The sequence below is a fragment of the Protomyctophum bolini genome, assembly GCF_963924005.1.
Source record: "Protomyctophum bolini genome assembly, chromosome: 15".
Taxonomy (NCBI): domain Eukaryota; kingdom Metazoa; phylum Chordata; class Actinopteri; order Myctophiformes; family Myctophidae; genus Protomyctophum; species Protomyctophum bolini.
Genome location: NC_137876.1, coordinates 13196936 through 13215694, shown reverse-complemented (window position 1 = coordinate 13215694; position 18759 = coordinate 13196936). Strand labels below are relative to the sequence as shown.

Below are 18759 nucleotides of genomic sequence, written 5' to 3'. Positions count from 1 at the left end.
CCAACCTTGGGCCACAGGCCACAGTTTGTGCACCGCTGCTCTACGGTCATGGTTTCGGAAGGTTAATGCCTCTTCCCCTTGGCCCCAGGAGGCCACTCTGAACCTCATTATGGGACACGGAGGAGAATGATCTTCCCTGCTCGCCCCATGACGTGAGAAGGGGAGAAAGGCTCCAAGTTGGGAGGAGAACCTTGAAATCCAGAGGTCAAACTCCCCATCTAGTTCAGCATCTCCATTCTGCCCCCATCCCCCTCCCCACAGCACTCCTTCACCTTTGCCTCGTTCCAATCTCCATGCCTCCCAAGCTGATGACAGCTGTTGATGGAACAGCCGAGGTGAGTGATGGGGCAGACGTAAGAGCGGCTGCAGCTCATTCCCGGGGGGTTCCCATACAGCCAAGACTGTTTGTCTCAGTGGAGTATGTTTCCATGGCCATCCAGCCCCCGCCTCCCACCCAAACTACAACAAAGCGCTGTGCTGTTCGGAGAGTTCTCCCAGTCACGGCTAGTAACCTGAAATCACCTTTGGGCTTTTCTTTGTTTCTCTGTTATCTCCTCGCTTTCCTCTAGAATGAGACCGATAAGGCCTCATTTCGTGTTCGCTGCGGACGGCAAGGCTGGCCCTCTGACACGCGGCAATCCCCTATCATAATAAACCCCCAAACTTAAGTATATAGACGCTCAAATCAATCATCGGCCTGGACGCTGCATGTCTGGGGTCCCGATGGTGACATGTGAGGAGGGGGGGGGGGGGGCTCACAGGTGCCCCAGCACGGAGACTTATGGCCCGGCGCTCCCCCACTCTGCAGTCACGCAAGCGCTGCCCCATGCCTGGACCTCAGCCTGATTTTACTGCAGCCGGCGGGGAAACCAGACGCTACAAAGGCCCTGAGTCCACATCAATTTCACGAGCAAAGTTACTAGGAAATAAATCATTTCAAGGACTTATGAGGAAAGGGAGCAGGGGAGGGGTGCTAGGAAGGGCGCTTCCTGGATGTGGAAAAAGAAAGTGGTACATAAAACTTAAGTCAATTTTGAGTCCTTTCTGCTCATCATGTTTCAGTCAGTGAAATGAAGTAGCGATAGAACTATAACCCCAATTGTATTCCTTATCAATTTATCCCCCAAGAAGAGAAAATGGCAGCTCTGCTGTGTTAGGTGTTTTGTGATGGCCAGATTGGCCCCTATATGAAATAGCAAATGAACACGGCTAATTCCATTTGGATAATGACATTTCCCCCCGGATGACGGACGTACAATGCCGGTCCAGGAACAGGACTTTACAGGTCATTTGAGAGAGGCAATTTGGATTTTACAAGTTAGGATTCAGGCTAGACTCTCGTAACATAACATACCTGCAAAGCCAAAGGCCTCTGTACCCTCACCTGAAATATGTCCATCATTAAACAGTCCCTATTCACACACTGTGGCTGCGGCCGAGAACAAAATTAATAGTGAATTAGTCCGACACGCAGATTCGATGTGGGAGCTTTTAGTGTAATTTTATAACCACACGAACCCTAGCGTTGATTGATTGATTGAATACTTTGTTGGCAGAAATGTAATGCAGTCAAACAGAAATGTAATCGGTACAGGGTACAGTCAAACAGAAAAGTAATCAGTACAGGGTACAGTCAAACAGAAATGTAATCAGTACAGGGTACAGTCAAACAGAAAAGTAATCAGTACAGGGTTCAGTCAAACAGAAATGTAATCAGTACAGGGTACAGTCAAACAGAAAAGTAATCAGTACAGGGTTCAGTCAAACAGAAATGTAATCAGTACAGGGTACAGTCAAACAGAAAAGTAATCAGTACAGGGTTCAGTCAAACAGAAATGTAATCAGTACAGGGTACAGTCAAACAGAAAAGTAATCAGTACAGGGTTCAGTCAAACAGAAAAGTAATCAGTACAGGGTTCAGTCAAACAGAAATGTAATCAGTACAGGGTACAGTCAAACAGAAATGTAATCAGTACAGGGTACAGTTGCGGTCTTGTTTCCATTCAGGTCCTGACTCCTGGGTTCCTATCCCTGGGGTGAACAATTCTCAACGCAAGCTTGGTATAGAGGGAGAAAATGAGGGGACAAGGATAGATGTGGTACCCTGGTCAGAAATTATAGAGCGTGAGGGTTTATGTTCTTAAATGTACACTGAAGGATAGATAACACTATATAACCTGTCCATCTTGAAGACCACCAACTTTCCCTTTTACTACTGTAATGTGTAATGTATTTTTCGTTGCACGACCATGACCACAGTTGTCCAACGATCTGGACTGTCCGAGATATCTGGAGATGGACTCTACTATGATGGTCCACGCCCAACCAATGCTGTACATCGAAAGTCTGAATTGACTGAGTGCCATTACATTTTCAGGCTTGTGTGTGTGTGTGTGTGTGTGTGTGTGTGTGTGTGTGTGTGTGTGTGTGTGTGTGTGTGTGTGTGTGTGTGTGTGTGTGTGTGTGTGTGTGTGTGTGTGTGTGTCCTCGTTCTGTGCCGAGTTGTCCAGGTGGCCACATGTCCCTACTGTAGGTGCTCAGTTGTGCAGTGTATATGAATGTGAATATTGGGCGAGCAGTCACGTCTGTCTATTGGCTGTCGGACTATTTGGGTGCCAGACTATTGGCTGTTGGACTATATACTCTGTACTGTACTGTACTGTACTGTACTGCCTCTTATCATGCACCTGTGCACAGTGTGAAGATCAACAGTGCCACTTTGTCACCTGTTGGTTCCCCAAACAGATAAACATAGGGACTCACTTTGCTGTTCCTTACTAAAAAAACTCAGCTTCCCATCATGCACCTGTGCACAGTGTGAAGCTCAACAGTGCCACTTTGTCACCTGTTGGTTCCCCAAACAGACAGACATAGGGACAGACACACGTTCCTTGGAGTGGCTGCACCACTCAAAAACTATTTAGTTTAGCCCTCACTACTGCTGATGACACATACAATCACAAGTGCACTTGACATACCACTAGTCTGACATGCATTGCCGGTTAAGAAACACCCGTGGTTAGGTTTGGGTTAGGGTGTCGGATTATTGCTTGAGCGTGTAGGACTGTTCAAAAGCTAAAATTGTTGCTAAGTCAAAAAGCAGAAAAACTTAAATGTTGCTAGGGTAGTCTGGAAAGTTGTTATATAACAACAAAATGGCAAAACTTTCAACACTTCGCCAAAGAAAACACGTCTACATGAATACCAATTATAATCCATTAGCCACTGTTTCACTCTGGTAGCAAACATTATTCTTGAATGTTGTTCCGTTCCCTTCATTCTGAATACATTCAGACACACTACTGAGAAAGTGTCCAGAGCTCTTTGTATGATGCAGCGCAGACGTTCAGCGAGCACAATTTTCGGTCCCTTAATGACATCTCTTATAGTCGACTCAATTTATGGTTTCTAGAAAGCTGTAAAAACCGAGTGCGGTAGGCTATGAAAGTTACACACATATACTTACAATATGGTTAGGAAAATTAATGGACAGTGCAGACAAATATGCTGTGGTACAGTAGTAATATTTTCCCCATATGTTTCCCCCACCTTTAAAGCAGGCCTGCATCGGCCTGATGAGCTGCAGTCCAGTGTTGGGATCTCCCCAGAGATGGGATGCCATGTCAGTCTCCTGTGCACAGCACCACGACTGGCACTCAGAGGTGTAAAGTAACTACAGTAAGTCCATTTACTTAAGTTATGTAGACATCCACTTTGTTTATGTACTAAGAGTGACTTTGAGACCTATTGGGCTGTATTTTGCGTGTCTTAAGTACCAGGTCTTATTACTTAACTTAAGACCTGGAGGCGTGGTCAATGCTCTTTGGCCACTCAGAATAGCCAAATGGCATTGATCACGCCTCCAGGTCTTAAGTTAAGTAATAAGACCTGGTACTTAAGACACGCAAAATACAGCCCCTTGTGTACTACTGTACATCTCAGAGGCAAATATTGTACTTTTACTCCACTGCATTTATTTGAAAACTTGTAGATTTGGATTATTATTACAAGACATACATTACATTCACCACTGCAGCCCTGTATACATTTCGGCCATTTGAAAATTGCCGATCTATGTAAAGCGCCTTGGATAAAGGCGCTATATAAATGCACCATTTACCATTTACAAGCTCACAATGTGCCACGATGTGGTGCGTGATCTCAGTCTGACTCCGGACACTCAAACACTGAAACCTGATTTATACTTTGCCGTACGACGGTGTGAGCTTGTTCAGTTTGGGGTTGTGTAAAACCGGGCCTCGAACCCGCGGGTCTCGAAACATTACTACTCATCAAGTGGGAATCCGCTCCCTTGGGTCAGGGAGAGATTTTAGGCATACAAACTTCAGCTGGCACTACTTTAACCCCCCCCCCACACACACACACACACACACACACACACACACACACACTCTCTCTTCTCTGGTTCAACACGTGCCACAACAGATGTCAGTTTGATACATAAAACCGATGCACAATTTTGTGTGATGGGGACACGTCACCTTGCCAAACAAATGAGATCATGAGATAATCCCATAATGAGTACAGACAACCAAATTGTTTTATTGTCATGTGTACAATACAGCTGCAGCAACATAAATGATGTAATGTAGAACTCATTAATCCCACAGGGGAAAATTCACTTTAAGCGTCAGACAGCTTATGGTCATATCGAGCCCTGGGGGGGGGGGGGATGGGGAGCAGTTGGGGGCTATACGTTTCTTGCTCAGCAACTTGCTCGACACATATCCAGGGCCGTATATATGGAATCAGGGACCTTCTGTTTCCCAGGCGACCTCTCTACCCATTCAGCTAAGGCCACCCATTAAACCCATTTAGGCCTGACGTCGGGAAAAAAAAGTCTTCTAAATCGTGACAGTTTTCTGAAAACTGTTTCTATATCAGTGGTGCTCAATATTTCATGTCAAGGACCCCAAACATTATGTAACTAGAACTGCACTCTGCCGAGTGCATACTTGCTTGTTGCACACTAGTAGGCCATAAATGGCCTACTAGTGCGCAAGCAGAGCGCGCAAGTACTTTCGACCGCTGGAAACTATCACATCTCAGTATCTCTGTGAAGGAACGTTTGAAATGTATAATCATTACGTGTAACTATTTGCTACCTAACTACTTTTTTACAGAAGTATACAGAAGATTAGCAGTATACTGTGGTTACTTGGTTCCAAAAAGTGAAGCCAAGTTTTTTTCAACCGTAAGTCTGTGCCTGGTTTGCTGGGACCAGTTACAACATTACGTCATCGTTGAGAACTGGGACCAGAGTACATGGTGTGTATATGTATGACTAGCTCTCAGTGATGACGTAAGAGATATGGTCAGTCTGTGTAGACTGGTCCCAGCAGACCAGGCACAGATTTACAAATTACAAATCACATTACAACTACATACAGAGTATGTAGTTGTAATTTGATTAGCAGTAGGCCTATACTGTGGTTACTTGGTTCCAAAAAGTGAAGCCAAGTTTTCTTCAACCGTAAGTCTGTGCCTGGTTTGCTGGGACCAGTTACAACATTACGTCATCGTTGAGAACTGGGACCAGAGTACATGGTGTGTATATGACGTAATGTTGTAACTAGTTACTAGTGTGTAACTAGTCCCAGCAAACCAGGCACAGACTTACGGTTGAAGAAAACTTGGCTTCACTTCGAAGAGACCAAGCGAAATGATTACTTGCGCGCTCTGCTTGCGCAAGTAATTAGCCGCCAACCACCATCTGAAAATATGTTGTTCCAGGAACCCCCCCTCCCCCAGAAGCAAAGATTTGAGTTAAAAACGTTCGCTGTGAAAGAATATATATTCAAAGATTTGCGCCACTTTTTCACGATATTTCAAAAATAGCAGACAAGCTCGTAGCGCGGCACTGCTTGTAGATCTGCTATTTTTCAATAGCTAAAGTGTAACATAATGTTAAAACACCAAAAGGGGTTCCCGCTCTCGCAGGCAGTGTAATGTTAGCTTGTAACTTAAGGACTTTAGCTCAGAGGTTCCTGCTTTCGGACCAGGGTCCACCCATCTGACCACTTTTGGCTGAACGGAGTTCACCCCCAAAGAAATCATATTTTCTATCAATTACACACCACATCTCCATGAATTCAAGGTTTCATGGGGCGTGTTATTTATAGACATTAAGTCTATAAGTGAACTACTCCTTTAAGCGGCCAGAGCGTGTTTATTTAAAACTTTTAATTTCTTTCAATCAATCAATCAATCAATCAATCAATCAATCAATCAATGGATCAATCGTTTGGAATTGGATGGATCAGTGCTACTACTAGTATAAGTTCCCCTCTATTTGTATCACAATTAAAACCAAAATGTCAAAGAAAAAAATACCATAAAATGTTTTACAGTATCTTTTTTTAATACGTTATATTTATCAACAAAATCATAGTTTATTGCCAATTATCCGGGGGCCCACCTGTGAGCCATGCCTCGCTCACATCAGACCTGTAGATAGAAAATACAGCTCATCTCAAAGATAGGCAGGCAGGCATGGGGTAGGTAGGTAGGTAGGTAGGTAGGCAGGCAGGCAGGCAGGCATGGGGTAGGTAGGTAGGTAGGTAGGTAGGCAGGCAGGCAGGCATGGGGTAGGTAGGTAGGTAGGTAGGCAGGCAGGCAGGCATGGGGTAGGTAGGTAGGCAGGCAGGCAGGCATGGGGTAGGTAGGTAGGTAGGCAGGCAGGCAGGCATGGGGTAGGTAGGTAGGTAGGCAGGCAGGCATGGGGTAGGTCTCCTAGATACTGAAGATACTTTGAAGAAGATATACTAATGATTCATTTTCATTTATTTGCCAACTGACCCTAACCCAAGTATTACATTAATTAAGCTTAAATACACAAAATTCAGGTAATATACAATATATTTTGGAGACATTACATTACAACATTGTGACATGTTTAGCTTCTTATCACTATAGGTAGCCAGCCGTGAGCTCATTTCTTGTCGGCCTATTATGGGCCCATGCAGCTCAGTGGATACTGCATGCTCTCTGTAGGTACAAGGTAATTATCTGCAGTCACGCGAAGCACAAGTTAGCTAACCCCCCCCACCCTCCCTCCCCACTCCAGCACTCTGTGTGAAAAAGACATGCTTTTCCTGCCACATCTCCTTGCTGCGTTCGTGTTCTTTTGTTGTCATCTCAAAACCACTTGTCAACCACACTAGTCATCATGAAGTAAACGTTTGCTCTCTCTCTCTCTCTCTCTCTCTCTCTCTCTCTCTCTCTCTCTCCCTCTCTCTCCTTTGTTTTACACCGTCCTTATTCCAAATGCCGCAATGCGTGACTGAAATTTTAGATTTTGGAAGACTGCGATGAATCACAACATTCTCCCACGGTTTTCTGCAGTGAGTCAGAGAGGGCTTCCGTTGGGTGAGACGGCAGAGATAACTGGCTGATGATCTCTGTCACCCGGTCAGAGCTTCGCTCATATGGGTTCTCTTCTCTTTCATTGAGGTTCAAACCGCCTCACGCCAGAGCATTCATTCAGAATTCAAAGCTTGGGGGAAGGGGGGGATGGCGGAGAGAGGGAGGATTGGAGAGGGAGAGAGAGTTCTCTCACCATGAGTAGTAACACCATGAGTACACCATGAGTAGTAACTGAGACATAACTCTCTGTAGGAGAAACAATACTGCCACCTTGTGCTATGTTATGCTACATGGATTTGAGACCTTTAATAAATTGCAAAGATGGGTCGGCTATACAAAGACAGATATAGTGTAGAAAGGTGGTATCCACAAGGCACAATACTGTGACACTGTAAACAAACCGTTTAGTCTGCTTTACAAACGGAAGAGTTAGCTGTGTAGGGGTTTGAACATGAAGTAACCAATGTTCCCGGTCCCATTCCACTGTGGCTTTCAGAGCTGCTCCTGCCTGTGTAGGGGTTTGAACATGAAATAACCGATGTTCCCGATCCCATTCCACTGTGGCTTTCAGAGCTGCTCCTGCCTGTGATGGTCTTCCTGGTGGTGTAGTAGTACAGGAACAGGAAGAACCCTGGAAGCGTCACAACAACGTCCATATTAGGCTATATCTCTATTGTGTCATGAGACTAGATATAATCTGGGATATTGTTATAGTGATGTGGCAAATATAGAAGTGTCGTCTTTTCCTGACTTACATGAAATACCCGTTATAGCTGTACTATTATTTTACGATTATTCCACAAAAATACCATTGTGTAAATAGTTTGTGAAAGCACTAATAGTCATCCCACAATATGGTCACAGTATAGCCTACTATAGATAGTTACCATGGTATTTGGCCAAAGGTATTTAGAAAGTGTAGATTGTGTCTATTCACTCTGCTCTACTACTGTCTCACAGAGATGAGGATTCCACTATTTTAGTATTTTAATTTCACCATTCTATATTCGACTTGATGATGTGTTGTACCATTATGGGCACATCATTTGCCGCCTATATCTGGGACTCTGGAGTCTACCTTGGAAGCTGTTGAGGACAGTGAAGATGTAATACGAGGGAATGACCAGCGGTCCATAGCTGATGAAAGCGAAGGCCCAGGTGAGGCCCAGCAGACACAGCAGGCCCAGGATGGAGAAGGTCTTCTTCTTGATGGAGTCGGCTCCCCGAGCCACATCCTTCTCCACCTTCAGGGGCACGACGTGCCTCACGACCACCACGAAGACGAAGGAGGTGAAGACGAACACCACGGCGTAATAGCCCAGGTTCACCACCTGGAAGAGCCTGACGTCGGTGATCCAGCACCTGGGAAATTATATTTCATACATATAGTTTATAGTAGTACTGTGTTCATTATTAACAGTTAATATACGTAACTCTGTTAGTTTACAACTGGACCCAAATGAACCCCATTTGTACACGCTATATATTAACAAAGGTACTAAGTATAGAGGGTATGCGCATGCTTAAAGTGAATGGCACATCGAGTGGCAAATCGAGTGGCAAAGCAACATGCAAAGTGAGTTTGACATTGTTTAACGTTGTTTAATGCAATCAGATAGGACTTTTCAGTTTGGATGTATGGATTGTCAAGGCCAGAAAGTAGTTTTTTGACACTCAGTAAATTTCCTGCATAGCTTCCGGGTTTGATGATGATGTCACGCACATACCCTCTAAAAATCTTACATTTTCACTGAATTTCCATCGTCTGTGTTGATGGTCATCAAGCTATATTTCCCTGCGATGATAATCACCACAAGAGCAGGAGTGACTAAAGGGAGGAGAACACAGTTAGTTGACCCTAACGACAAAGGAGTAGACAGAATATGACCTTTGGACACCATAGTTTCAGCGCTTATACTCTCACCCCATCCGGTCACACAGATCTTCAACATGTACTTTCTGATGCCAGCGTTGGGTTTCTTCAGTTGCATGAACAGGTGCAGGGCCTGCACAAAGAACCAGGAAAGGGTCGCCAGCATGGCGTAGTGCATCACCGCCGCCATGGCAACACATGCGCCGAAGTTGCCCAGGTCGGCGACGGACTCGTTGACGACGAAGGAGAGGTTCAGCAGCAGCACGGCCGCCAAGACGTTGCTCAGGATCTTGTCTGCGTGGCTCCTTTTCTCTCTTCTGTGGCATCGAGAAGTTATGCATGAACTCCCATGTCCATTATTTGGGCATGTGAATGACTAGACTAGTGGTTCCCAAACTGTTTCATGTCAAGGACCCCCAACTTCACACTAATTAGCCCCGCGGACCCCCATTTGAAGAGATATGCCAGGGACCTCCATAAGAGATGATTTTTACGGTGATTACAGTTATTCTCAACCCGTTTAATTTCAAGGACCTCCAGTTTGACATGCATTAGTCTACGGACCCCCATTTAATGGCATTTCTATCTCTGAGACCCCAATTCATATCGTAAAATCAACGTACACTGAGAGTGTAAAAAAAAAAAAATAGTATATGCTTACACAAAACAGTATGCTGATCTACAAGCTCACAAGTCACATCATAACTTTTTTTTTTTTTTTACAGTCTATGATCATCAACACATTATGAGCTTGTATAGCGCACTGTCACAGGCTCACAGCCACTCGTCAGACGGCAATTTGGGAGTATGTGTGCAAGAGGTCATATAGGGAGCGTGCAAGGGGGCTTTAGTTAAAAACATGAGGCTCAAATTCATAGACCTTAATACTGCATCTGTGTCATTTTAATACCTGAGAACCGTCTGCATGAAGAGCGCCACCAGCAGGAAGAACATGGACAAACCACAGCCAATGTTTGTGATGTACGTCAGAGATTTCACATGTGAAGAACTCAAGTTTCCTGGCAAGGGTGACTGTATGTTTTGTGCATGACAAGAACAAAGGAAGTTATCCAAGTCTGGGGTTAGCGTAGCTTAGTTTAGTTACATGTTAGTGTATTTATAGTTGATTTTTGGTGGATTTATGTTTCTTTCAACATGGACACCCACACATGAAAACACTTTAGTAGTTCCTGCCAAGACAAGGATAGTATGGATATATGCTATAAGATCAAGAAGGAAGTCAGTTCTCAACAGATTGTTTTTTTGTGGTTCGCAAGAATAGAAAGTGAGTCACACCATCAGTACAGCAAAGAATGTCAGATGGGTGCATTCGCATGTAATGCTGCCATTGCCCTCCTTGGTCTCACAACCCTCTGTCGTCCAATTAGGTAGTTTTCCTGAAAGAAAGACGTACAAGCTGATTGAAATTTTCCCTATGTGGACAGGTGTAAATAGTAGACAATAGTAGTAAATACTAAATAGTATATTCATAAATTCATTTGGGCTGGGCGACATGCAGGACAAAATCTTATATCACCCTTTTTTTTCTTCTTTTTTTTAAACAAAATATCACAATATCGATATTGAGGTGATGACTATTGGTGCTTTAACAAACTATTTTGCACAATTAGATTCTTATTGCCGATTTTATCACATATAACCAACGATAATGTGATATCCTAAAACCATTTAAGATATGTATAGTCCATATCAAGATGTCGATATACCACTACCAGTAATATTATATTGCCCAGGCCAGCACTTAGGTCAGATCAGTAAATAAAAAGAAAACCGCGGACAGAACGTGACTACCTCTACCTACCTATTCTACCTATTCTACATACTACCTCTACCTACCTATTCCATCCCATGAATTGCAAGAGGCGTTGGCTTCCTTCTGCATGTGAATGAAAGGGAAATAGACATGAGTCTTCTGACCCTGATTTCAAGAGAATCATCCGGACAGTAAATTCAAATGTACAGTATATCTGTTACCGTGTCCACGTTTCTGAAATTAATATCGATGGTATCAGAAAGATTGGCTATTTCAGCTCCCATGCGGATCGCCAACACTTCGTTTTCCAGTACTATGCTTTTCTTCTCATCCTGTTGACAGTCACAATATTCATACAGGACCGAAACAAGGTTTCATAACAGACTATGAATATTTTTATATAATCACTGTAATTCTAACATTATATATTATTTTATGAGGCCTGCTTGTACAAAGTACATTATGTTGATGAGAATGCTGTGCAGTGGTGGGGAAGTTACATTCAAAATGTAATACATTCCAATAACTTACATTACAAATATTTATTTCCAAAGTAATGTTTTTTATATCACTTCTGCATTACTTTAGCAAAGCAACAGTGCAGTGTTTATCTTTTGAAAAATAGATAAAAAGCCATAGTAACATAGTAGACTAAGACAACTAGTAGTCTAAGCCGTAGTGAGGAAGACACATTGCATTTAGTCATTACTATGCATAGTAGAGTGCATTTAACTCAGAAGCTTAAAAACAGAGCTATTGAAAGTAGTGTTACTTGACATAATAACTCCATCCAATTTGTTAAAGTAATTAGCTACTACAGTAGCTTAAAGGTTAAAATAACATTGAGGATTTCACTCGGTTACATATTGTATGCTACATTACCTGGGCCATGTTTTGAAAACATAGAACACCAACAAACGGTCCTTTTCCACTCACTGCCATGCTACTAGCTTCTCTGGATATCCGCACAGATCTTGGGAAGCCTTTGACATTTGCACTGTCAAGAAACTACAAATAAAAGAGTAGATATAGGGGCTCATTCTTCATTGATTTACTTGCTCTTGTTGATGGTTAGGGTGGTAACTATTTTCACTATAAGTATAAGTGTTTAATAATTGACATACGCTCATATCTTCACCCGGCGAAAAGGCAATGTTTGTGTCCGCTGGATACATTTCAGGCAGTTTTTTGATCACTCCTTTGATGGTGCCGACTGTGATGCTGGCAGTGGAGTCGTTGCCCATCTTGTCCAGCAAGGAGGAGAGACTATTTACCAACTGTCTGCAATGGGAATACAATAATAAGAATTTAATATCCCTAAATTCTATGTACAGTACATCTTGATACATCAAACAATTGTATTCCTGCAGACTGAGTGAGACGGTCGACCGGGGTTGGTTGGCACACTATACACTATGCCATATTAAAATGTTCTACTTAAAAAGGTCTCTTTCGATGCAATAGTAACTGTATTAAAATAACTGGAATGTACAGTAGCGTGCATGTTTTAACATATTTGATGAGTGCTAGTGTAGGGGCGAAAAGATAATTCTCTGAAAATATGAGCCTAGGCGCTCCTACTGGACAACATCCAAAAGATCTGAGCTGCATAATTCGTCTTTGAATGCAGGCTGAACAGTTGCATAATAACTGGAGATACTGAAGGCCTATAGGTGTCTCATGGGCCAACTCACACGGCCAGCAACATGAGTACGTTAGGATGCACGTGTCGTGCAGGCGACACATGAGAATGTTCACGAACAACGCACGCTACACGCATGAACCACGAGCACACTGCGAGCAGGGAAGCAGACATGGATGGTAATAGAAGGGAAAAGCACACACAGAAGGGAAGACACAGAAACATTGAGCCGGCTGGAGAGCCATACATCTCAGCAATACAGATACAGCGAGGTTGTGTACTACTGGCGTACCCCAAAGCAACAGTACTTGTAACCAGGTCGCCAGGTCGACCTGCTGTAGTTGTCCCGGGACGGCAGTGCAAGAAGGGGGAAACAACGAGCGGACGAGTGTACAGGGAATAGAGCAGATTGGCAAAAAATATGAACTAGGACAGAACGGGCAAGAAGGGTGACTAGAACAGTATAAAAGGCCCTGAAGATTGAGGCTCGGGGCGCCTTTCTTCCATGCAGCCGAAGGCTATGCTTCTCTGAATGCTGTACTTTACTCTGCACTATTATGAATATACTGGCACTACTACTAATCTAACTTTGTCCATGTTGATCTGAGTTTCTCTAAGTCTGTCCAGGTGTTATCTATCTATCACTTGCCACTACACTGGTAAAGAAAGAAAATATGTTAAATTTTATTTGTTTCTGTGACCTTCATAGGATTCAAGAATAGTGTGCCAACCAGCCTCTGTCGCCAATCAACTCCTGCCTGTGGCAAACCAGCCCCGTGTCTACGCAACGAAACCCTTTGCAGCAGTCGCATGTGAGTACCGCTAGCTGTTTCCATGTATCGCATGTGAGTACCGCTAGCTGTTTCCATGTATCGCATGTGAGTATAGCTAGCTGTTGTTTCCATGTATAAGTCATTTGAAACCAGTGGTTCCCAAACTTTTTAGCTCGGGACCCAAAAGAGAAATTGCCCGTGATCCTAGCAGATCTACGAGCTTGTGAGCGTGTAGATCTGCTATATTCGCTACTTCTCAAACATTATTATTATTTCTTTTTTGATTTTTGTATTTTTTTGGGAATGTTTTTTGTAAAACAATAATATAGGAAACAAAAAATAAATAAAGGGACCCATAAAGATGTGTCCATGGCCCGCGATGTTTGGGAACCAGTATACTAGGCAAATATTTTTGTTACATTTTGTTTGTTTCTGTGACATTCAAAGGATCCGAGAATAGCTGTGTGCCAACCAGTCTGTGTCACCAATCAACCCCTGCCTGTGGCAAACCAACCCCTGTTGCCAACCCTGGTCTATGCAACAAAACCCTTTGCAGTCACATGTGAGTACCACTAGCTGTTTCCATGCAGCTACGACCTGAATACTCACGCAGCCCCTTCTGCACTGATGGGCCCGTTGCTGCTGAGGCCGGGTGGAATGGGCAGAGTCAGATTCCTTTCAGGCTTCATCACAGGGTTCTTGCAGGTAACACAATTGGTAGAGTTGTCAGAGTGGACGGACAAGATGAAATCTGTTGGGTTTTTATCTGCACATGATTGAAAACACATGCATGAATGCGCGCAAGCATGCACACACACGCGCGCACACTCAAGCACGATTGAAAACACATGCATGAACGTGCGCAAGCATGCACACACACACACACACACACACACACACACACACACACACACACACACACACACACACGCACACTCGAGCACACATGCAAATATTTGGTTGCCACATTCAACTAGTTTCATTTTTAATATTGTATTTAAGAAGTGAAAATACCTTTAGATGTTTCTTCAACATAGGATGTAGAATCCTTTCTGCATTCTATGCATGGAATGATTTTCTTAAAATCTTAAACATATAAAAAACAACAACAATTAAACTTTTACGTTGGCAAAGAATAGTTGGTTTAAACAAAATGAATAGTGGGATACTGGGATGGAAGGTGGTGAATGTTTTACCCTCAACCGTGCAGTTTCCTTTCTCCAGGTTGAACCACATATCTGAAATTGAAACTTTACTTGCTACTTTGTAGATTATGATAATTATTACAAAACAACTTGACATAATGAGACATTATGACACACATGACATAAGCACTATTATACATTATAAAGTGCAATTTGGAAATAGCAGATCAACAAGCTCACAATGTGTTTTGCGATGCAATACATTGCTTGTAGATGTCATACATTCTGCATGATGAGCACTTTTTACTTTTGGTACTTAAAGTACATTTTGATACCAAAATACAAGTATATTTTGAATTATGTACTTTTACTTGTAACAGAGTAGTTCTACATTGCAGTACTGATACTTTTACTTTAGTAAACAATGTGAGTACCTTTCCCACCTAGATGGTTCATTCATCACTGTGTAGAATAGAGGCAGAATTCAAGGCAGAGGGCACACTAACATAGACCACCAATAGAGGGCACTCCATAGCAACATTTGAGTGAGACATATAAGATGAGTATGTACAGTAGGTGCCCATGCCTTGAGTTGCATGCTGCTGTGCATGATAAATATGTTCTTTAACCACTTTTCAACCTACCTGGCGTCCCTATTTTGGGTATCGTAATCTGGGCAATCTTTTGCTTGCAGTGTAGAGTGTAGAGCCACAGTCAACAAGGCATAGGGTTTAAGCACTTGGAAAAGCGCTATAGCAATTTGTTATTATTCGTGGTTAAATAGGATATGTTGTCACTCCTACCTGAGCTTTTAGCGTACATCAATGGCTTGCACAATGTATTTTGGCCCATAAAGAAATGGAAGTCAATTGTTGATTGATTTAGAGTTAGGTTGAAGTTGTTTCCATGTTTGCTTATGTTAAATGTATGATCACAAACATCTGAAAAAATACAAAGATAGATTTCAACACACATCTTATGAACAAGAAGACTGTATTATTAAATGCAGTATTATCTGTATACCTTTCTGTACTGTTTGGTCGTTTGCAGATATCATACAGAGATGCACACTGCAGTTACACGCATCTAAAAGAAGTTTTGAAATCATTCTTCACTGAGGACATTGCAATTAAAGGCTTTAGTCATTCTCTAGTCTAGTGTCAACAACGGCATCTCAGAGGTGGGCACAGTCGAGACGTAAAAAGCCCAACGTTGATATCACTTTATGTCACTATCTTACGTCATGCCGGCAGGGAAGTGAAAAAGCTCTCGAATGCAGCCAATCTCATCATTCTATGATGGATTGTTTAGAAGTTATGTACAACAACATGTCCATCAATAATTGACCTTTTGACCTTGACCTTTGACCTGCACCAATTGCTCCATATGTTAGATATTGTATTGACATAGTGATCTGATATATACAATTTCATGCATGGCCTTGAGTTGTGATTTTGATAAGTCATGCTGACGGAGTGACTCACATGCACACACACACGCGCGCGCGCGCACACACACACACACACACACACACACACACACACACACACACACACACACACACACACACACACACACACACACACACACACACACACACACACATACAGTACGCACACATACGCACACACGGCTCAACTACACAGACACATTTTGAGTGTTAACTCTGAGATTGTACAAATGTAATAACTCTCTGAACTAAATGAACAGAGGATCGATTTTTACTGTGTAATAAGCTCACCTGAGCAGCAGGGGTCGCTGGAGTTCCCAGGAACTGAGCCATTGGCTATCAGAACGTTTTTACGCCTGTTATTGTTTCCTGTGCCTGTACAAAGATGTTATTTTATTATCCATAGCACACAATTGCGTCATGGTAAATGAAACACATTCAGTTTTTTCTTTTTTGGTAGTAGTAGTAGTAGTAGTAGTAGTAGTATTCATACATTTGAATTCATTAAATGTATTCTAAAAGCCAGTTTGAAACACGCTTAAAATGATTTATTTTACGATTTAATTTACTGTATGTATCAAGATAGGCCTCATGAATATCAATGTATTTTAGCCATTTGTTCCCCTGTTTTATATGAATACATTAAAGGTGCTGTAAGTGATAATTATTTGTTGAAATAACAATTGACAAATATCTCTATAGTCTTTGTTTAATAACAGGGGTCCCCCTCATCTCTCCAGTTCTTTAGTAAACAGTAAATACATTTTCAGGTCGGGATAGAAATGTCATACAATCACACAGAATACAGGATATTTGAGTGAAATTTGTGAATTCAAACGGATAAACAAGCAGATAAACTTGAAACTGTAGCACAAGCTGTTCCATTATCTTTGTGGGGTTCTCTGGATACATTTTGACCCACCTGAAAATGTAATTTCTGTTCATTAAAGCGCTGGAGGGCTGAGGAGATGAACACAGTGATTGATTACTATCGCCATCGGAGTAGATATCTTTAACTTTACCAATACACTTTTTGTTTTAACCTAAACATATCACTTATGGCACCTTTCTAACACCTTTTAACTTGGTTACCGGCATTTTAACCGTACAATGCAAGCATACGCTCCCACTGAGGACAATGAAAATAATTGCTGCATTCTGGATGAATGTCCAATGATGCTTTTCATCCATTCTTAACAGTCTGTGAAGCCAAGACAACATTGAATAGGATTATAACAACCATTTTTTAAATAATAACAATACTCATATATAATATCAATGTTTACAGTAATAATAATAATAATAGAAGAGACTCTTACCTGACAGTTGATTTTGTATATGTGGCCAGTCTCCAGAGTAATCGCATAACAGGTGCTGGACAACTCCTGGTGCTGGAAAATGTAACATTGATGTAGATTTGATTTGCCTTGCAAATGAGACGAGTCCATCACACTCAACGTCCTTTGTGGCATTTCTGGTATGCACTATGCAGTTATATCATGTAGGCCTATATGTATGATGCATGGGATAGGGAAAACTGTCCTTCGGTGTCAATTCCTTCTAGACTTTTGAGTGAAATAGAACAAACCTTTATAATTTTGCAGCATGTCATACATGCTGTCCTTTTGATGCAATGTACATCAACACACTAATAGGTTTTCATTTTTAAACACATTTTAAGCTGAAAATGACCTCTATCCTCTAAGTGTTTTAGCAGCAGAATATAATCAATATCCTTCCATACTACATGCCTGAAAACACATATAACATTTGACAGCCTGTTGACAACAGCATCCATGAAACGGCACTTACAGTTACACAATGCTTGTACATTAAAAACAAAAACAAAAAAAATCTGTTTTTGTAGTCTGTAGTGTAGATTTAGCTCGGGCAGCAGTGGTGGCAAACTAATGTAGGTCGATTGATTGTTCAAAATGAAACTTTATGCTGGCCGGATAGTTTTTGGTTTGTTTGTTTCTCTGTGTGTTCAGCTCTGAACTGAACGACACCAATGCTCTCATACAGTATCTAGTCCCATCATGCAAAACATGGTGGGTAACATTATTAGGCATTGGCCAGTTTGTAAACATAATTATGCAAATGTGTCAGACAACCCTGGCGTCTCTATTTTTGGCACGTCATTGTTGGCCAAAACCGTTCCGACCAATATGTCTTTGAGACAAGTGTTATATTGCCATGCTTCACCATGATCCTGGATGGCTTTATTATAGCCTTAAAATTATTGATAAATGATAAATATTTGTGGAAATCTCTGTGGGGAAAATAAATATGGGGTCTAGAACGATGGAACCAGAAAATGGCCGCCGCTGCTATGCATATAGTGTCTGGCTTTGTCAGAGTGCCAGTTGTACCCATCTGGGTTTGTTTATGGTTAGGTTTGGGTCATAGTGACATGCCTATATATGGCCATATCTGGTTTGTTTATGGTTATGTCTGAGTCCGAGCGACATGGCCATGGTCCCGGCCGGCCCTTGTAGCCCATTAGTCGATTTTAAAATAGGGCATAGGTGCATGGTTACATTTCATACGGCAGTCTACAGGTACAGTGACTCATTGAGCCCATTTTAGCAATCCTGTGAACAGTATCTTATTCCCTCAATGCTAGACTGCCCAGGAATTCACTTTTTTGAGCTGTAGAATTTAAGCAATGAACTGGCTAAATACTAAAGACTATTTTGTTTTTATCTCGTGGAAT

The 18759-nt window shown here is 42.2% G+C and overlaps 1 protein-coding gene across 1 annotated transcript in view; it reads right to left on the bottom strand.

The window, feature by feature from the left end:
- LOC308329723 (adhesion G-protein coupled receptor G1-like) overlaps positions 1–17387 on the bottom strand; it is a gene marked incomplete at its 3' end in the record, with an annotated part of 33918 nt that extends 16531 nt beyond the window's left edge. Inside the window, exons 1-18 of the mRNA XM_080784221.1 lie at positions 17363–17387; positions 17153–17244; positions 16335–16418; positions 15617–15679; positions 15397–15534; positions 14645–14686; positions 14463–14534; positions 14058–14214; positions 12158–12314; positions 11916–12041; positions 11255–11365; positions 11117–11156; positions 10556–10656; positions 10170–10291; positions 9311–9576; positions 9130–9214; positions 8465–8748; positions 7923–8017 (exon numbers count right to left, since the gene is read on the bottom strand). Coding sequence (XP_080640347.1) covers positions 7923–8017; positions 8465–8748; positions 9130–9214; positions 9311–9576; positions 10170–10291; positions 10556–10656; positions 11117–11156; positions 11255–11365; positions 11916–12041; positions 12158–12314; positions 14058–14214; positions 14463–14534; positions 14645–14686; positions 15397–15534; positions 15617–15679; positions 16335–16418; positions 17153–17234 — 2025 coding nt within the window. The 5' untranslated portion in view covers positions 17235–17244; positions 17363–17387. The remainder of the gene's footprint in view (positions 1–7922; positions 8018–8464; positions 8749–9129; positions 9215–9310; positions 9577–10169; positions 10292–10555; positions 10657–11116; positions 11157–11254; positions 11366–11915; positions 12042–12157; positions 12315–14057; positions 14215–14462; positions 14535–14644; positions 14687–15396; positions 15535–15616; positions 15680–16334; positions 16419–17152; positions 17245–17362) is intronic.
- Between the last annotated feature and the right edge of the window lie 1372 nt (positions 17388–18759).